We start from the raw sequence: 20,794 nt of genomic DNA, 5'->3' as shown, positions 1-20,794 counted from the left end.
GGTTATGTGTAACATGAAATATTAGATTTATGAATTATTTTTATTTTCAGAAATTAATAAGAAAAAAAATTAAAAACAGCTTTTTATTCCTTTATGTTTTATTGATCTTCCTTTTCTGTTACTCACCATATAGTTTGTGTAATATGCTTTTAACTTAGACATAATTTTTATAGTTCTCCCTGCATATGATTATGGATAGCAGTGAATCATTATCTCATTTAATTGAATTACAGGCTGGTTTAATCATTGCTGTTAAACCAACCTTGCAGAATTGTCATTAATACCATACAGACTGTATGCAAAGCAAAGTGGACAGTTGTTTATCCCGATGTTTATAAAAAGATGAGAGTAGTGTCAAATGAATCTTCTGCCAGACTAAATTTCTGTTTGGGATAATAAGCAAAAAGCTATAATAATCTGTTCTCATTTTCAACATCTTGGTGGAAAATACGTTGCCTGAAGAGATTTTTTTAAAAGCTAAAATAATTGTGTGTGGTATGTGATTTGCTCTGATACTCAGCTTGAGTTCTTTATTGATCCTCTAGTACTTTTTTTTTTTTTAATCTCTATTATCCATAATTATCTAGTTTACAAATAGCATTACATCTGTAATTTTGTCATAAAATCTGATTTATAAAATTGTCTCCCGAGATATCCACGGTCTCACTTAATCAGACACATTCCTGTATCATTAGCCAACAGAGCAAAACGGACTGTTTTTGTAGTGGCAGCATTATTCAAGCCTTACATGAAATCAAAGGCACATGAAGAAATGTCAGTTTAAGAGGAATCACAAGTTTCCCAAGACTATTTTGTTCTATTTCAAGTTTATGCTTCTATGGAAAATTTTTATAGAATACATTTATTCCAGTTACAGAACAACATTGCGAATCTTCTTGAACATGGCTTGAGGAAGATGTTGCAACATCTGGTTAACTTTAGGTAGCCTCATGCCTGAAATTGTCCATTTAAGTATCAACCTAGCAATACTTTATGCAGAATATATGGAAAAATGGTCATTTATCTCAGGTTGACTACTTCGCTATACATTTTAAATAAAATACTGTTAATTTTGCTCTGTCACTTCAAAACAAAAATGTTTGTTAAATAAAAATAAATATGTCATAAAGTATAGAAAAACTGTGGGGCAGCTCTGTGTAGTGCTACATATTCCACAGAAGAAATACAGAGCCCTCCACACCTGGCAGTATCATTTGTAGTTGGGAAAAACAAAAACAAAACAAAACAAAAACAAACAAACAAACAAAAAAAACCACACCACCAAACTCTTACTGAGCTCAATGTCACACACACACACACACACACACACTTTCTGTGAAACAATCTGCAGTAAATTTTAACATAGTTGATGTGATGGATGGCTCATACTTTCTTGTTTGTCACATGGAGTCTGCATGTGATATCTGAAGATGAAATAGTATCTCTTGCACAGCCCAGGGAAGCCAGCAGCCCCAGTCTCCTCTAATGAAGAAATCACCTTTCTTACAGTCCAGAGGCAGCAATGCTTTTTCGCATTTATGGTCTCCTCAGCTCTTCTTCTGCACAGAGAATTGAAGCAGATTTTTTGCCTGTCATGTTTCATTGGTCTTGGGGAATGACAGGCAGCAACCCTGGCTGCTGAACAGGAGAGAAGAGGTCTCAGCCAAAAAAACAGCCCTTGGAAAGCAGGAATACTGTGCTTGCATGGTGTGACACACCATAGCTATTCCTTCAAGTCATTCATTATTATTATCACAGAGTCATAGAATTATTAAGGTTGGAAAAAACCTCCAAGATCATCTGGTCCAACCATCACTCTACTACCAACGTCACCCACTAAACCATGTCCTAGGTATTATCAATCTTTCTTCTCGCAAAGCACATACACTGACCATTTCACAGCTGCCCTAAGACCATTCATATGTGGAGCAGAATAATTGATGCCTTGGTAGAATATTAATGAGGTGAAGTGTCATACATTTTGTGAGGATAAGCAGATGACTCAGGCTCAGAATTTTCTAGATAAAATTAGTTTATACTGCTTTATGTTTATCTTCTGAAAAACATTGAGCACTCAGCCGCATTTTATTGCAGTCTGCTAAGATACAGGCTACTGCTTTACTGACTGCTTCAAAAAGCCATTTGCTGAAGACAGTGTCATATCAGTCATAACTATTAATTGAGATTTTTTGAATGAGCTTAAAACATATTATGGTGGTGGATATTTGGTAGAGGAAGTTAAAAATGTGATGCACTGATTGTGTGTGCTGGCTAATCTGCATTAGTAACTTTCAGCAAGCACAGTGCAGGCAGGGCAAGAAATGGGTGCAGGGAGGAAAAAAGGGGGAAAAAGAACAACCTGAAACCACAAGTTGTCATGGTGTTATTGAAGCAGGTTTGGGGAAATAACAGCGAATACGAGGGTTTATTACAGATTTCATTCTAAAGCTGCAGCCTCCTGTGACTCCCTTCATACCTAAGGCATTCCTGAGTGCTAGGCCAAGGAGGGCAGTCCTGCAGCACACCGTCTCTCCACTGTGCCATGACCCAGGGGGGAACTCACATCAGCTTTACAGCCCTGGACAGTGTCAGGAAGCATGTGGCACTGTAAATGAGTTTTAGGGTCTCAGGTAACTGCTTGTCTTGCTGCTCAGCCAGAGGACATGGGTCATTCACTGTCAAATGCTGGGTTGTTGTATTCCTACCCGAGCCACTTCAGATTTCTCACGATTGTGCCTGAGAAGTGATTTTCCATGTTGCTGCACCATATCATCCCCCAGCAAGCTCCGCTCTCTGTTGTCTTTCCTTTTCCTTAAGCAGACAGTCTTTGACAGCATCTTTGGAAAACTGAGTTTAGAAAATGTTGATATCTAACTAATCTCCTCATTTTGTAAATGCAAATGGCGAATGAGACTGATTTATTCTGAGATAATTTGTGCCTCATATCTCCTGAAATCAGAATGTTGGGATGTATTGGGCATGTCGTTAATGCTCCGTTTGTTGGAAATGCCCACCGAAAGTCAGCAAATGGTCCCTACATACTGTAATGCCAAAGCTTGCTTGCAAAAAGAACTAATGCTCGTCATTTTTTTCTTGTCTTGCTGCTTGCTTCACTTTTTAAAAGAACAATAAATGAGCCTTTTATTTTTTCCTTAGCATCTGGTAAATAATTTTGGAACACAAAATTCTGTTAAAATATTTGTGAAAATACATCTCAGACACTGCATGAAACACATTATTCCCTTAGAGACAACATCTACATATCTACTCTAAATAATTCACATGACTTTGCTGTAAATACCAGTCTCTTCAAGAATTTTTCATTAAACATTATTGTCAAGAATTTTAGGCCTTTTATTGTCAAGAATTTTAGGTCTCCAAATTATTGTATGCTGAGTTTTCTGATACATTGGTCATTGTCATTTTTCTGAATGATTGAATGGTGTTTCATATCTGCAGAGTTTTTGGACTTGTAAAGACCTATATCCCAAACATTAGGTGAAAAATGAAATTACTAGAAACTAAAATAATGTTCTAGTCCTTACCAAGTTGTCACCGACACAGTTTTCTTTCTTTAAAGCTGTGAGTGATTACATTGTAGCAAAACTTGGATGAATCTGAACAGTCCCCAACAAAAGAAATCTTTCAAAGTAATGATCTTACCCAATGATGCAATTGCAAAATATCATACATAGCCCGTGAGTATCCCAAAGACCTGGCATTGCCTCTGTATCTTAATGAAGCCGATCGCCAACTAAACCAAAAAGACCATCCAGAATAACAATGAGGCAGGACACTGAAATATTAATACCTGGTTATCATGGTAATAGATCAGAAGCCGCAGTTGTGGTCATTTGGTGAATTTCTCTGCCTCAGCAGTGTCCACAGGGAAAAGAAATAAAAAGAGCATTGAGGCAAGAGCAACTTAGAAAAAGTGTGAGGGAGTCAAGCTGGACCATGCAGTATTTTACACTTATAAAGGTTTTAGTGGTTTTTGTTTTGTTGCATTTCTTTTCTTTTTCATCAAATTCTATTTCCTGCTGCTCATTTGTGATTGTGAATTGGTAGTGAGTCTGCATGAGTGCGTTTTTGGCAGGCAGGGTCACCAGAGAGGCTGAGATGTGTGTCACTTCTCCTGTCCTTTCAATAGCCAGATGCTGGTGCTGATCTGGAGAGAACTGAGCCGCGTGTTGGCCATGCAGAGGGACTGCAGGAAGCTTTGGTGCATCTGCAAGCACCCGTCTCCGCACCCATCAGCCCCAGGCAAGCAAATGCTGGGCTACTGAGTCATCCTGACGACTGGGGATAATGGATTTAATCCCTGTGGTCAAGCAAGGAATCAGGATTACGTACTGTAGTTCCATGTAATTAATGATGAGTGTGTCTTGATACATTTTAGAGAAGCTCTCAGTTCATTGCCTTGGAGTGAAATGCTAGCTGAGCAAGGTACCGCGCTGAGTTATAAGGCTCACTTCCTGGCTTGGTTTCTCCTGGAAGTTTTACAGGTGTCATAAAGCACATGAAACAGGAACTCTAACCGCAATTTTATGTTATTTGTGTTCATCAAAAATGTCAGGTTCTAATGGGAAATCCCAAACATTTAAGGACAGCAACAGGTAGCACGAACACATGGCTCCTCCCTATCACTTTCCCTTCAGAGAACAAGCATTTGTTTTTCAGAGGATTAATATTCAGGTAGGGTAGAATTCATCTTACCTGTCTGGTTCATTTTATTATACAATAAAATCTGATTTATTCTCATTTGGATACGGAGTATATAGCCGTATGAGCATGCGACACTTACAAACAGTTACTTTCCAAGTGGTACAATATAACACCTACTCTCGGAGGTATTTCTGAGGAATGACAAGTGTCACTTGCCAAAGGGAAGAGATAAAAAGCAGTGTTTTGGATCTGAACATTGCGCCTGGAGCTGATGACTAGTTATGCTGATACCTGTTCAGTTCTTCAGCCAAAAAAAAAAAAAAAAAAAAAAAAAAAGCAGACTACTAAGACTACTATTCTGATTTCTCAATGAACTTTTCTGAGTCCAGTAAACCTATCTCTCTCTTTATGCTTTGCTTACAGAATGGTCTTATCGTTGCCTGTTACCAGGGGTATGTGGATATTGTAATAGCCTTATCACAATGCCCTCACCTTGATGTGAACTGGCAGGACAACGAGGGGAACACGGCCCTCATCACAGCTGCACAGGCAGGTAAGGTTCTTTGCCTCGCCTCTTGTACAGGGTCTTAGGAGAAACGTGTGATGTGACTATTATTTCCAGTATTTTTTTCTCTTCAACTAGTCCATAGTAAAAAGCAAAAAGCCCTTCTTATACAGCCTCAGCAGGACTCAGCGTTGACCAGTGCTGATTCTATCACAGACCGGCTGTATTGACATCAGCCGTGTTAATCCTGATGCAGACTGGAGTGAGAGCAGAGCTTGTCTCCAGGCTGTCTTTTATCCCACCCAGCGTGGTGATATTCTGTCAGCAAGTGTAACAGATCACATACGTGCAGGGGGTGCTCCCTAAAGCAGCACCGGCTCTAAGTGCACATACACAAAGCAATCTGCCGATTATCTCTGTTAAAACTGCGACAATAAATGTTAAGCCTTTCAGCAAAGCTCTAGCTTTCTTTTCCAAGTGGTAACAAAACGCTGAAGCATATGGATTAGGAAAAATCTGAGCGCGGGGGCTATCCCTTTGTAGTCTGAAAGCTATCCCCTGGGCCTGCCTGGATCTGTGTCCATGGGTTCCTTTCCTTCACTCAAGTGTGCTCCTCAAAGGCACTTTGTAAGGACTGCACACTGAGTTTTACCATTTCTTCTCACAGATGAAGAATTTGGGAGATCATTGGAAATAGCATTCCCTCCCAGAGCCTGCCTGTTCTTCTCTGGCTGGAAGGAGGAAACAAATTTCTGTCAGACAGCACCAGTGTACATTACAAGATTGGAGAGCTTAGGGTTTGATTTTAACTCAGTAATATTGCCACTAAGAATTTCCACTTAGCAACTAAACTTTGCTCTGTGTTGTACCAAAAAGTGAACAGTGCTGAAGATGTCACTATGAGACAGGTCTTAAACACTGGAGGAAATAATAGCAACCAGAGTTGTCACGTTTCTGGCAAAGCCATGGGGATAGCAGTTCTCTAAAGAAAGCAGAGAAGTCTCCAAAACTCTCGTCTACTTCTATTTGGCTGCCTAACATGAATCTGGACTATAAAAGGTTTAACATTAATACCGACTCCTTCCTGACCCTTATAACTCATGCTAATAAGCTCAGAATTAATCCGGGGGGCTGACATTGACCTGACTCTGTCTGCCAGCACTTGCTATTGATTCCCAACGCAACTGGAAACAACTGCAGTCAGCAGAAGCTTAGGCAAACTCCTAACAACTGGGATGTTTTCCCCTGCCTGCAATAATCCCCAGCTCTGGCGTTGACACCAGTTATTTCATTCATTATCACAAGATACTGCTGTAGCATTAGTACAGATTACCATGTGGTTAACGTTGCAATCAGAGGAGCTGCAGCGTGCTAGATGTTGCTTAATTACTGCTGAGCCTTAAGTATTAACACCGAGCAGTGTATTGTAAAGAACCGACGGCAAAGTCTGTACAATCTGTCCTTTAGTGGTGGGTTTATTCAATTTTTACTATAGGCCATGGAAATACTAATATTTCTGCAAAATAAATTATTCACAGAGATCACTGCTATTTGTGACAAAAATACTGTTTTTTTTTTGTTTTGTTTTGTTTTGTTTGTTTGTTTGTTTGTTTGTTTTTCTTGTGAAAAGTCTAGTAGCAAACCCACTTTCTTTCAGTTAATTGCAAGATGATATCAGATGTTTTCAGAGAGCACTTCTGGTTTTGTTATGATGCTCTTCTCAGCTGGCCCATCACTGACGGTCTGACCCCAGAAAGCAGCTTTGGGGTGGGAAGAGGCCACGGTCCTGTGGGATTCTTCTGTGGGCTTCAGGGGCTGCATCTGCACAAGAGGGCACAGGTAGTGGGGAGACAGCAGGGAAGCCTCTTTACTTTCGCCAGAGGAGTTTAAAATCCACACTTGCTTATGCAGGTTCATGGCTGCCTAGACATGCTGCTCCAACCTAGACGGCAGATTGAAGCAAACAGAATTATTTTAAAGACCAGGTGAAGTCTCAGAAGATAATTGAATTCAGCTCCTTATACCCATCTGCTTTTGATGACTTGAGATTCACATATTTCAAAGAACCAATCTGAAACTGAAGGTCTTCTGCATGGGCTGACCTGAAAAAAAGTAGTCTGGAGGGATCAGTGGAAAGCAGTAGGTTCTTAATAAGCTGATTAGTACAGAAAAATAACCACAAACAAAGCACTTAACTTCACGTGTCAATTCCATTTTAGAAACTTAGTCTGCTTGCTTGCCCTTAGTATTTCTTACAGACATGGGATGCTTTCTCAAAGGGAGCTTGCCCTTCAAAGCTGAAAGTTTGTTGCAGCCTGCAGGGGATGGTGCCCAGAAATGGGTGCTAAAGCAGACGCAAAGTCACCTCGTGGCAATACGAGGGCAGCATGGAAAAAATGGGAGATTGATGAAAATGAGTGAATGGAATAACAAGAAGTGGAAAGAGAGGAAGGAAGGGAAGTGGTCACAAAAAAAAAAAAAAAAAAAAAAAAAAAAAAGGGAAAAGGAAGGGAAATTACATTAATTAGAATCTGCTGATTCTCAGTCTCTGTTCATGAGGACGTAGTTACATCAGTGGCAACCTATGATAATTGGTATGTACTGGTATTTACAGAGAGGGGTTTATTTGCTCCCTTTTAAACTATAGATGTTATATGATACAAGAACCAGTTTGGGGCAGGCTGCAGCTCTTCAAACACAAAATCACAAAGTAACCCAATCTCTTTTCATTAACGAAGACATGAGAACACAACCACCTAAAGCACACAGATCATAAAAGGTTGGGTTCCCTCTATCCCCCAGAAAGCATTCACTGCTCAGAGACCACACACAGTCTGTGACAGAGCATCTTCCTCACTATGAAGATTATCCTTCTGCCTGTATTACACAGATTATTAGGTAGCATTGTATTCATTATATGCATTTCTTTTGTGGCAGCAATTAAGCGAATTAAGCTATTACAGACATCTGTGCTGATCCCTAAATGTGTCTCGCAGGGCAAAGAACTGTGCCCTTAGCATGCCGGTTCTGCCATGGGGTAGATGAGGCTGGCAGACAGCAGGAGCCTGATCCGAATTCAGTACGACCAGACTGGCTGAGGCCACGCTCATTTATTTTAGAGCTGCAAACAGCTTTCAGAGCAGGCTTTAAATCATTGAAGGCTCACCTGGTTTACGATTTAGATACGCGCTTTTGGTTCCTGCAAATGCAGGAGAACTGAAGCAAACGTTGTGGCCTTAAATCAAAAGCATATGACACAGTTTGAACAAGAACTTGGCAGCTCTGAGTTTTGCTTTGAATTTGATATTTGTTTGAACTTGAAATTTGAAGCAAACCTCAGAGGACAGAGATTTCTGCAGATTGAAACTGAAACGGTTTTCAGGAACCCTCATGACATGAAACTTCTGAGAATCACAAACCTCTTTTTTCCCTTTCCCTTTCCATTTCTCTTTTTCTCTCTCTCTCTTTTTTTTTTTTTTTTTTTTTTTTTTTTTGTGTTTTATTGCTGGGTTTTGTTTTTTATTCTCTCCATATCATACGAGGCCATCTGTAGTCCCCTGGAGAGTTTTGCATGAACAAGGCCTCTCAGGATTGACTCTCAGGGATCACCCTAGATTTGCAAAACATCTCTTAATGCAGCTATGGTTTTGGCAAAGCGAAGAACATCTTTAATAATGTAATAAGTGCTGAAAAATCTTCCTTCTTCCTTTATTATTTCTCCTTGTTTCAGTTCCTGTCTCTGATTTTTGTGGTTGAAAAACATTATTTCAGCTGTTCCAAAACCATCCTGAAGCACGCTGTCCGTAGACAAAATACAGCATGTCCTGCAAAACAGTGCGGGAACAAAGATTCTCCTGGTAGTAACTGATATCATGTCAGGATTTGGTCTCACGCCATAAAGTCAGTGAAGCTGAAGCCTCTGTGTTGAGTAAGCAGGACTGGGTCACTTGATCCTGCCATGAACCCAGATCACTTTTGCTTTGCTCAGTTTGCTGTATCTTTATGTTTCATTTGCATCAAACTGGGAGCTCTTCACCTGATTTTCCCTGACTCTGGCATTGTTAAACTGATCTGTGCTATCTCCACACGTGCTCAAGTTTCAGCAGTTTCCAGCTATGCAGCAAGGTAGCAGAGTCCAGCAAATTCTAGGAGACCAAGAGCAACACCTAGGAAATAAATTAATTGGTAAAGGTTTTCTTAACTTGCTTTCCAGAGTGCAGGACTGTGTTGGAACAAAGCAATGGCTGATGAATTCTGCACCAGGTGTGATACCACAGACTTTAAAAATCATCCTGTATGAATTATAATCTGCTTCAGTTACATTTGTAGATGAATTTGAGTGACATGCATCACAGAATATTCAGCTGGACTGCAGAGTGAGATGAGAGAATATTTTTACAGCTCCTAGTAATTAAATTGTGATTGTTGCAGCTGCCTGACAGCCTGCGTTATTTTATAAAGCATCAAAGCATCATAAAATGAATGACAAGTGAGGGAAAAGCTGGTTTGGATGACTCATAATGGCACTAGATATTTTTTCCTGTTCTGATAGTCCAATTATAACGGCTTGATGTTTTAATTGGTCTTCCCACCATCTAGCTAGAGACACCTACAACTACTTGCTACACCCTTGCTGACACCAGTTATCTGGGCTCATGAGGCACATGACAAAAATAAATGTGTGGGATACAAAGCAACGTATTTCTTTGTCTAATATCAGGCCCGTAGTGGTTTGTTAGTAGTATTGGCAGGAACCGCCACAAGTGATTGCGTCTTAATGGAGCACTGTGAAGGAAAGGCTCAAATTTGCCAGAGGAGTGAAAATGCTGAATCTTTGCAACCACTTTCCCAGGGGACAGGCAGTACTACCCATTGATTCAAGAAACGGAGACCCCTTGCAATCTCTTCTGGCCTTTAATCATTCCCTTACCTCAGAATGATTTGCAGAGAGGACCCCCCACTGAGAGCAATTTGAGGGAAGATGGGAGCCCAGGTTTCTACGCTCCTATCCCAACACTCTTGCCACAAGACAGTGCCATCTAACGCTAAAGCTAGTGACTGCAATGATCAGAAAAGGACACGAGGAAAACAGATCTCATTAATTGCCTTAATTTTTAAAGTTTCCAAACCTGCAGGATCGATTTTTGGTTTTGCCTTGAGACTGCCTCTTAATTCTGTGGTGGATTTTCTCTGTTATTTTTCATTTCTTTAAAGGGCACATAACCATTACAAACTACTTGCTGAACTATTTTCCCGGGCTTGACATTGAGAAGAGGAACGTGTTCGGATTCACAGCACTGATGAAATCTGCAATGCAGGGACGAACGGAATGTGTGAAAGCCTTGATGTTGGCAGGTATGCAAAGCACTTTGCTGCTTCTTCTTCATCATCTACCTGTAAATACTAGACAGTCACACACAAGCAACAACAAAAATTGCCTCTTGATGTGTTTTTCTGAGAGGTGTGGTGCAGCCTTTCCTGGAAAGGGATGCAGACTTTAATGAAACTGTAGACCAGGAGGTGAAGCCACATGCTGCAGGTGGAAGAGAGCTCTGCTTGTCTGTGAACCCTCATCCGTGAACTCTCCAGGTGCTCTCGGTGCCAGATTTATTGTCTCCAGGACAGGTCAGGGAATGTGATCGCTGAGATTTGTAGATGGTGAGCTAATGAAATTTGTGACACACCTGGGAAAGACATGCAGATCTCTTGCTGCCAGCTGCTGTGGGTGTGATGGTGCACAGGTGGGTGATGGTAGTGTCACCAGGGGGCCTCGTGGCCAGACCTATACCTCTCCCTCCAGCTGTGGAGTAGGGAGATTTGGGTGCAGGGTTCATACCCCACCAGGGATGGGAAAAAATTGGGAAATTTGGCAATACAGGGAGAAACTTCTCTTTCTAGCCCCTCTACAGATCTGAGTTGGGTCTCAAGTTTTATGAGGAATGGTACCAGCAAGTCTGTACCAGCTGCAGGTAAGGAACCACAGCACAGAGAGTGAGGAGGTCCATCTCTGCCCACTTGCCTCTTTGCATCTGGGAACAGGAAATATGTTTCTTGTCATTGGCCCCGGACTTTGCAGCTGAATTTCCAGCGGTAGTCAGGGTGAAGTGAAGAGCTCTTGGAGAGGAAACCTGGAAGGGTGAGAGACATTGGGGCAACACCCCCTACAGGAGCAGTACCAGACCCCTGGCAGGGCTGTACAGTACCCTTTAGACACAATATTGGATGCTTTTGTTGTGTTATTAATATATAAATTATTAGTTCATGAGTATGAAAGTGTTTTGGTATACTTTATTTTATTACAATTGCAGGCATTTGGCACAAATCTGATTTTATGGACATGATAATAGATAACATATGAACATCGTTGCTATTTAGACCAAAAATCCTACAGGTCGATTTCATTGTAGACTGAGATGTTGAATGGGTGGTTTATTTCAGCTGTTTTGCTGTCACAGAAGTCTAACCCTTCATAATTTGAGTGTTTTAAGTAGAAGGCATTTGTCAAGCATAGTGGTATTACTTTCATCCATTTTCAAAATATCCTGTTTATAGATGTTGATATGGCACAGAAAATGCTTGAATGATATGGTAACTGACATTATTTTCTGCAAGATCCTCTAGCTTCTTACACTGGAATCAAAGTTTTGGAGTCAGATCAGTCACTTTGGAGTTGAATTTTTATGAATAAAAGTTATAAAATTACTTTTAGAGCTAGAGCACTGCTAGACACAGATGCAGTTTCTGGACTAATATCTGCTTTGTGCAGATGCTAGTTCAGAATTTTCCAGTGGCTGCTATAAGTTATCACTTAAAATGAAACTTCAGTCACCAGACCTTAAAATTTATCAAATTGACCTGACAGTGTCATGGCTTTCTATTACTATCACTGGAGATCTGATGGAAACTTGTTCCTTCTGTTTTGGTCACTAGAAGCTATTTTACAACCTTTCAATTTTTTATAGAACTGAGTCCCAGTTATTAGATTTCTTGTACAAAAAGTATCAATATCAAAGTTGAATATATGGTTGCTGACTCTGTCATCTGGATAGCCACCTTCTCTTTTTCATGTTACTTAAGCAAACAGAAGGGTGGGAAGAACAAACTTTCAGCCAGCCAGAAAATAGGTTTGTTAGCCTCCTATCAGGTTTACCTACAGAAAGTTATATTGGGCTGTTTGTTCATTAGGAACAGTGAGGATAGATACATTGGCTAAAGAGTAAAGGATTAATATACTCCAAATTTCTATAGTGCAGTTTACTTACATGTTTAAGTGAGTATTTTGTGGGTTCATACATTTTCAGCTTAAAATTGGGGCCACAAAGGAAATATGGCAAATTGCCTGCACCCCTTTTAATATCCGATTACTGTCTAGCATTGTATAGTCTGGAGAGATGTAGGGAGGGAGCAGCTTATTCAGAATGGATTTAGACAGAGTTGGGGGCTGAAGGGAACTGAGTGACTGCCAGCAATGAAGTGCTAGGTTGCTGAAAAAGGTGAAATAAATCATTAATGAAAGATTTGGGGAAAAATCAGTTTCACAAATAAAACAACCCCTCAGGTTCTAGTTAAATTCTATGTTAAAAGGTAAGAATAGTTGGAAATATAGGGGGAAAACACCTGTAATTAGCCATGGGCCTCTTGCAGAACCTATGCCTGTTGTACAGCCACAAAAACAGGTGTGTGTCTTGAAAAAAAAAGAGTTAGAGCCAGGCAGTTTTTAACCCCAGTATCTGCTTAATGGCTTGGGTAAAACCTCTGTTTTCTGGCACCTACTTAGGGCCATGCAGGAGGTCAGTGAAGAAAAATAACTCACCTTTCCAGCTGCCTAAGTAGGATTTAACAGTCAGACAGAGCAGAGGCAGCAGCAGAGTGTGACAGATGGCTGGAGCTGAATTTTCAAAGTGACTGCTCTTCCCAAAACTTGTGCTCCTGGAGGGTAGCCAAGGTCAATCACTACACGACGAAGGTGTGCTGAGACACTTGGCCATAATGTCTGCTCTTTCAAAGCAAATCGTTGAAATACGTGGATTTGCTGTTTCGGAATGCAAAGCGAGTAAGAGAGGACCCGAGCCGCTCACTCGCGGGCAGTTTGTCACAGGCTGCTGCACGGCCAGGGCCGCAGCGCTGCCAGCAGCCAGCCAGAGAGCCCGGGCAGGAGCGCAGAAATGCCAGCCATAACTCACCACGCGAGACCCATCGCGATCTCCAGTGTACACTGAGTGCTGCTTTAGTAACGCCACTGGAGTGGAAGTGGATCTAGCGACTGGGCTTTAAATACTGTGTGTGAAACAGCTCGGTGACAGATGCCTGCCTTTCTGAGCTCTCCCGCTCCCTGTCATTAAACTCCGCTCCCGCCTGGGAAAGCTGTCCTATGGTTTTGCTTTCTTCTTTTTGGTCTGATGCCTATTCCTAAGCCATGTGCTGTCTTGGGACCCGAGTCCGAGGAATATTCTGGAGCTAAGAGCTCCCTAACCCAAAGCCCTGCTTCTTGCAGGTCTTCTGAGTTACCATGTGTGAGCCTCTGTGCCGAAAAGGCCCTGCTCCGCTCTACCCCTGTCCTGCTGAGCAAGCCCAGCAATGCTTCTTAAGCACATGCAGTGGTGTTTGACATTTCCAGGCCCACCGCAATCCTTTCAGAGGGAACCAAGGGGGACTCAAGCCCCCACAATCACACTGAGTGTTGTCTGAAGGGAATCGCAGAGCTGATCTTTAAGTTCTCCCTTTCCCTGGACCCTTTGGCACAGCAAGGCCAAGCAAAAGGGGCCTGGCTGCCCATCAGGAAACCCACTAGGATCTGATGGGGGGTCTGAGATGGAGAGCTGAAACTGTAGCTGTCTAGTTAATATTTAAAAAGGGACAAGACTATTCATGTCTTGTGCAGGTGACACGTTCTGTTGAGTGACACCTTTGTTTAGAAACGCCTCTGGATTTGTACAGAAAATCAATACCACTGTAGTAAATCACGCCTTAGAGAGATTTCGTGATACAAGTTACAAAGTCAGCATTGATTTTTGTTGAAAGATCAGGATTTCCATACTCTGTACTATTGTTTCCCTACATAAAGTTTCCAAAACACCTGGGGACGCATCTGTCAGGGATCAGCAAGTGTGGGCCTCACCTCAAAGGAAGGTGAGCCAAGGGTGACGGCAAGGCACACGGAGGAGGCTCTAGCTTCACCAACAAAGGTGCTTCTTTAAGAAATTGGGTGGGTCTGGTGGCAACAACCACGGTCAGCCTGTACTGCTGTGACTGCCAGGCAGGCCTGTGGTGATGAGGCAAGTCCATAGGGTCAAAGCCTGAGATCAGACCAGGAGCCAAGCCTGCAAGTCAGGGGCCAGAGCAGCAAGGCACAAGACCAGAGACAGCTGCAACACAGCTCAGGCAAGAGCTGAGAGTCCAAGCTTGAATGCTGCCACCAAGCAAAGACAGGGAGCCCCCAGTGATACTTCTCACAGCACTTTCTCACACAGCTTGTTTTTGTTTGGGACTCATCCAGGGTGCCACAGCTGCAGCATATCAGAGCTGGCACTTATTTTTCTTGAAGATAATGGTAAACAGCTGTCTTCACCTCTTGTCTGTTTACAACCAGAGCATACTGTTCCTTAAAACATATATTTGGACCCAGTTCCTTTAGCTACTACTTTTCCTTCAGTAAATCCATGCCTGTTATGTGTACAACAAGGAAACATCTTCCACATAGTTTGCCATGTTTCCAGTCAGCTCTAGTGGGAAGGAGTGCAGACACGGGCAAGTGTTAAGAAGGGGACAGGAAAAGTGGCTAGCCTGAAAGGAGAGAGTCAGGAATAGGAAATTTGGGTAGGGTGGGTTCAAAAACAGGCTAGTGAAGTGGAAGGACACGTTTTTGTGTACCTTTTTCCACTCTCCCCTCATTGGTTTGTCTGTTGCTTCTGCTGTAGTGAATGTCTTCAAACCCAGCTGCCTTTGAGCTCTCACAATCATTTCTTGTCTCTACAGCTAATGAACTCTCTGACTTGATTACATCTTTCTCTTCTTTGCCTCCTTCCAGACTGGGTCAGACTTGACTCTTTGAAGTGCTTTCTCTTGTAGCAGTCATTTTAAACTTCGCTTAAACTACATTTAAATCAAGATCAACTTATTTGCTTAGGGTGCCGCCTTCTATCCACAGCCCAATCTGAGAGAAATAGTTTATCATGATATTTCTGTCTCTGCACACTTCTGTCTCCCAAAGCAATGTGACAGAATGTCTTTTCTTTCATGCCAAGATCTGTGTAGGTCAGTTATGTGTTGGCTGTTTGAGAATGGTGCTTCCGCTGGCAGAGAAGCCCATCAAGAAACCAAAAGTTGTAGCCCATTCATATTTTAGCTTAAACCTTTTTCAATATACTCAAGGTATCTACATTGCCAGTGATACATATAAACAAAAATTGAATATGAAAGTGCTCAGAAGTATGGGAAGTTTCATTAACTAACAGTATTTGTTTTTCTTTTCCTTGAGGGGCCAATGTTCACTCAACTGACCCAAGCCGTGGGCTGACTTCGTGGGAATGGGCTTGTTTTACGGGAAGGTCAGAATCTGCCTTCATCATGCAAAAGCTGATGGATAGACCATGCCCAGAACAGTTATGTGATCAATACAAACCAGAATGGCCAAAGATGAAGGAACTCCTTGCCAAGGCTGCGGAGCCAAAGACCTGTTTGCAGAGGATTTCTGAGTGCATGAGATCGGCTGTCTCATTTCGGGTTTTCCATGGTCCAGAAGAAGACGGGGTCCTTGATCACATGGTGAAGGTGACCACAAGCTTAGGCAGCCCATTCATTGCTCTGTCATGCAGGACTGTGTGCCCAGGAAGCCCACCTGCTGTGGGAAAACGCAGACTGGCTGTGCAGGAAATCCTTAGGAAGCAGAGAGCCGAGGAGATCCGATCCCTGGACAAAGACCATGTTAGCAGCTATGAGAAATTATTTCAGAACTCCAAAATCACATTGATCCCCAAGAAGAAGGACCGGCGAGCCAGCCTGCAGCCCGTCAGCCTTGCAGTGTCTCAAGTGAACACTATAGCCACCAGGAAAACAAGCCTCTTGCCGCTCCACCTGCTCAGACGGAGCAGCGTGAGACCAGGATTTGTCATCCCCAAAGTCCGTATCAGCAAGGCTCCTCCACCCACCTTCCAGCCAGAAAAGGCAAGAAGGAGGAGCAGTGCTAAGGACGACCCCTATTTGCAGATTCCTAAATGGAGGTACAAGGAGCTAAAAGAGGAGCGGAAGAAAGCAGAGGAACTGGAGAAGAAAAGAGCCGAAGAGGCTCAAAAACAGAGGCAGGTGTCTCCTGCCAGATCCAGGACCTGATTTAATGGTAGTGAGGAAGGTTTGAGAGCCATTAGTCTTGTTATCTGAGCAAGATAGCAGACTGCGTGCCATCATGCATGCCTGCTGTTTCTGGAGCTGGAATACTGAGCGATGGCCTTTACAGTGCATAAACAGGGCAAGGGCTATGCCTCGGCTTGTCTGATCATGGACGTGAAGGTACTTTGGGGTGGGAAACAGAAAAGTTTACCTGTCTGCTCCTGATAGGAAGCTTAAGAGGTGCCGTCCTTTTATGGTTTCCTTTTTTCCAGTTCCAGGTGAATGACAGAGGAGCACCTTGAAAAACAACACGTATGAAAGGATCATATTTTGCGTTTGTTCATTTTGCAATGGACAAAATTAAGGAGTTGTGCTTTTGACACTAGATGTTTTTCCTCTCCTTGTATAGGTAGATGTATTTCAAAGTTTTATAGTAATAAGGAAGAGTTTAAAATACACCACAGAGTCTCAGTGGGCAGTGAAAATCCAATCCTATAATTGTTCTGAATATACCAAGCACTTTATATTATATTAATACAGTAATCAAAGTTTAAGACAGCATAGGTATTAAACTGTACAGTCCTATATGGTCTGTATGGATACAATTCTTAATGATATTGTTTTGTTGAGTTTAAAAAAGGGCTGTATGTGAAATATTTCTATAGTTGAGGTATTCGCATCCTCTGCAGATATAAATCAGGGGCAAGGACTGATTTCTTTGGAGCAACAGAGAAGCTGAACTAATTTTTGTATGTCACAGTCACCTAACATTTGCCTCCCCCATTAAGTTTCCCTGAATCCACCATCTGTTGTCTCCTCTTCAGTCTCAGGGATTTCTTTGTCTTTGCATTTAACTGTGAAATGAGGGAGATGGTGAACCACAGGTGGGCTATTTTTTTCTTTATATTTAAATTCCTATTTTAAAAATAAAACAAAACCACCAGGCTTATTGTGAGTGTCTACTTTAGGACCTTTTTGCATTATAGCCAGGACAGAATAATCATGCACCTTCTGGAAATTCAAGCAATTTTCCGAGCTATCAAATCTAGCCATATGCTATGAAAATCCAGTCAGTATCAGGCAGCTCAGCCACTGATGTTTGGAAACCATGGCCGGATTCATTGTGAGCTTTGATATTATGCACCTGGGTGCCCCCAGAGGGCAGGACACTACTCCCCTTTCTCAACACTGGAAGAAAACACTTCCTGGCACTGAAGGTAAAGCAGGAATGGACCATGACGGTCCACAGTAAAAGACTGCCACATCAGACATCCTGTCCCAGACCCTGAAGCCCACTGGATATGTGGGGACACACTGTCCTCAAGACTGTGAAAGCCATTCTCCCATACCCAGATGTGATCTAAATTGTTGGGTTGGCCAGAACAGCACATTGTGCTTATGGAAACACATCGTCTAAACTTGCTGCTTAGTTAAAAATAAAATAAAATAAAATAAATAAATAAATAAACAAATAAATAAATAAATAAAGCACATTCATAACGGTGGAGTTCAAAAGCAAAAAGCAGATGCTACAGTAAATGGCCATATTTTTGCTCAGGCTTTGCTCCTGTTTGATAAGAAATGGGCTGTGGTGTGCTCTCCTCATGGGGTTGCTCTGCTGGAGCCCAGGCTGACCACAGCTGCTGCTCTGACCAGCTTCTTCCAACAATTAAATACAGAGAAAACATTTACACCCTTCACTCCCACAGCACAAAGGCTGGCCAGAGTCTCAATGAATGTGTAAAGAAACTGTACATGTCATGGCAGAAATAAATTCAATCGATTGCAAACTGGTGCCCAGGCAGGTATTGCCAGCTAGCAGGGCTGGGGTCAGGTCTCCACAGAGGTTACAGCAGACTCGTGAAACAAGGATTTTCCACAGATCCTGTTCTTTGTACATCTTGCTGGAATAGCTGTGCAGGCTAGCCTGCTTTACCAGATAGCCCTCCAGCCCAGAGCTGATGGAATAAGCATCCTGCTAATAAACCTCTCCAGCACTATGAATATAAAGAGGATTTTGGTCTGCAACTGCATCAGGTCTGTGCAATTCACAGGCACTAATGTTGTAATGGGTTTTCTGTGACTGGAATATAAGGTAGAAGCTGAAGTCATTTCTCTGGAGGGTAAGAAGATGCCCTTTTAGCCATCGGTGGCAGAGATGTCAGGATGGATTTTGATGTGGTACACCATGTTGAGTGGTTTAACTACTAATTTCTGCTTACTGCCAGCCCAGTGTACTTAAGAGTTAGCATTCGGATTCAGTGTCGGAAAGCAACCTGTGCTGCAGGGGAATTTGCACTCTCAGGACCACTTGCAGGGGACACGCACTTACCAGGTGCTCTCAGGGATTACCATACGGTGTGTTAGATACAGGGGCTGAAAATGAAGCCTGTTTTCTAACCCTTTGTACTTCACTGTGTAAATGTGTATAAATACGTGGTGTTTCCATTAAAAGAGGCACAAGCTGTTGAACTTATCTGTTGACCTTATTCTTCAGAGAGCAGTGGGGAAGTCGCCTGCCACTCCTTGGTGCAGGGGAGCAGGGAGGGGCAGGGGCACAGCTACCAGGTGGTGGAGGAGGAGAGAGAGGTCCCTGGCACGAGCTTGGCAGCTCCAAATGACATCTCATTGGGTGAAACGCAGAGGTGACACCCTCTGACAGGTGTCTGTGTTTCTTCAAAGCCCCAAAGAAAGGAGCCTGGGCAGTTTTTTGGATGCTCAGGAAGGCCCCAGCCTGTCCCCTCACGCTGCTTCTGAGCCTGCTGTGGCCAGACCCAACGAGCACCAGCAGCAGAGCTGCTCAGGGGTGCCAGCTGTAAAGTAGGGCAAAAAGATCTGCAAGAAACGGGAATTATCCTCACATTTTTCCTCCTTTTAGATCATCACAGGTAGAGTTACAAACCAGTGCAGCCATCTGGGTCATTTAGAGAGGCTGTTCATTACTTAGTTAATTACTCACCAGGAGAGTGTATTCAGCAGAGACAGCGGCCGAAGAGGCAGCCAGCAGTCCTCTCCAGGCAAGCTGAGCTGGATTGACAGTTCTGCAGACTCTCTGTACAGTAAATTGTGCAATTAAACCTCCGAATTCCCAGTCACTAATGAAAAGTGCTAAGCTAACATTATTAGAGATAACAACCAGCAGAGGTAATCCCCGGGCAGAGAGGAGAGTGGACAAGAGGTAGTGGAGGCAATGAAGGGGGAAGAAAATGCATTGACGGTGCTGTGATTCCTCTGATCTAAACCAAGACTGGCTTTTTGACCCAGCCATTTCTGGCTATTGTGCAGACAAGAGTTAAAAGCAGTCATAAAGGTTTGCTGTGGTCCACCAAGGAGTATATTACCCAAAAAAAATGGGATTCAGCATGGGCCTTCTTCAGTATCTCCAAAGTTTCTCAGGGCTGGCTTTTCTACTTGTTTCAAGTAACCTTTTTCAGCACCTCTTCACACCTTCCTGAGCACAGAGTAATTGGTTTGTACAGCATATGCAAATACATTGACTTACTTTCTTAGAGGCGATGGTATAGATATTGAAATGTTTTAAGTTTCTTTTTTATTTTAACAATGAATACCCAGTAATATGTCACTGCAGCCACTAGGAGGCAAAAGTTACTGTTACAAAAACAAACAAAAAAACAAGCAAAACCTCAAGCCCCCAGCCCCTCAGTTATCAGTTGTTATCAGTTGTTCTGATGTAATGTAGCTGCAGTATATATCCCACAGAACATGGGGAGGAGAAAAGAAAATAAACAGATTAGAAGTAATATGAAAAAAAGAGTTTGAATGGATATTGAATGGGTAACGTACCCAATTACCACCGTATCCAGTAGGTATCTCTTCCTTTGGTAACATGTACATTAAATTTTTACAAGACAAATTTATCTTGTTCTTATTTATGCTAGAAACAAATGAGCTGATAGCCTGAATGGGGTCTGCTATGTCCCAGGATGCTCTTTTGGAGCTTTTTATCCAGCGATGCCTTTGGACACAGAGTTATGAAAGACTTGATCTGAGATTGGGGAAAATGCCTTTGACAATGTCTTGAAACAAAGAGAGTCAAATAAACAGGCTGGACATCAGGGACCCTTGTTAAAATGTAGAGCATCCAGTCTACCAAAATGTAATCTGTTCAGATAAGTACAAACTCAAACTAACAACCCACCTGCTGTTCCAAGAGTTGTCACCTCAGCGTGGCCAGCACTGCTTGCCTGCATTGTTACCACACTGCCCATCCACCACGAAGAGGCAAGCAAGCAGTACTTTTTGATTCACAAACAACAACACTTAGGTCCTTCCATGGAC

The 20,794-nt window shown here is 42.4% G+C and overlaps 1 protein-coding gene across 1 annotated transcript in view; it reads left to right on the top strand.

The window, feature by feature from the left end:
• The window catches only part of ANKRD33B (ankyrin repeat domain 33B), a gene marked incomplete at its 5' end in the record, with an annotated part of 38,713 nt that extends 21,546 nt beyond the window's left edge, over positions 1-17,167 (top strand). The window contains 3 exons of the mRNA XM_082752332.1: positions 5,089-5,218; positions 10,385-10,525; positions 15,648-17,167. Coding sequence (XP_082608458.1) covers positions 5,089-5,218; positions 10,385-10,525; positions 15,648-16,498 — 1,122 coding nt within the window. The 3' untranslated portion in view covers positions 16,499-17,167. The remainder of the gene's footprint in view (positions 1-5,088; positions 5,219-10,384; positions 10,526-15,647) is intronic.
• Between the last annotated feature and the right edge of the window lie 3,627 nt (positions 17,168-20,794).

This window comes from Aythya marila, assembly GCF_965140915.1.
Source record: "Aythya marila genome assembly, chromosome: 2".
NCBI classification, from domain to species: domain Eukaryota; kingdom Metazoa; phylum Chordata; class Aves; order Anseriformes; family Anatidae; genus Aythya; species Aythya marila.
The sequence above is the reverse complement of the archived record's forward strand: the minus strand, read 5'-3'. Positions and strand labels throughout refer to the sequence as shown.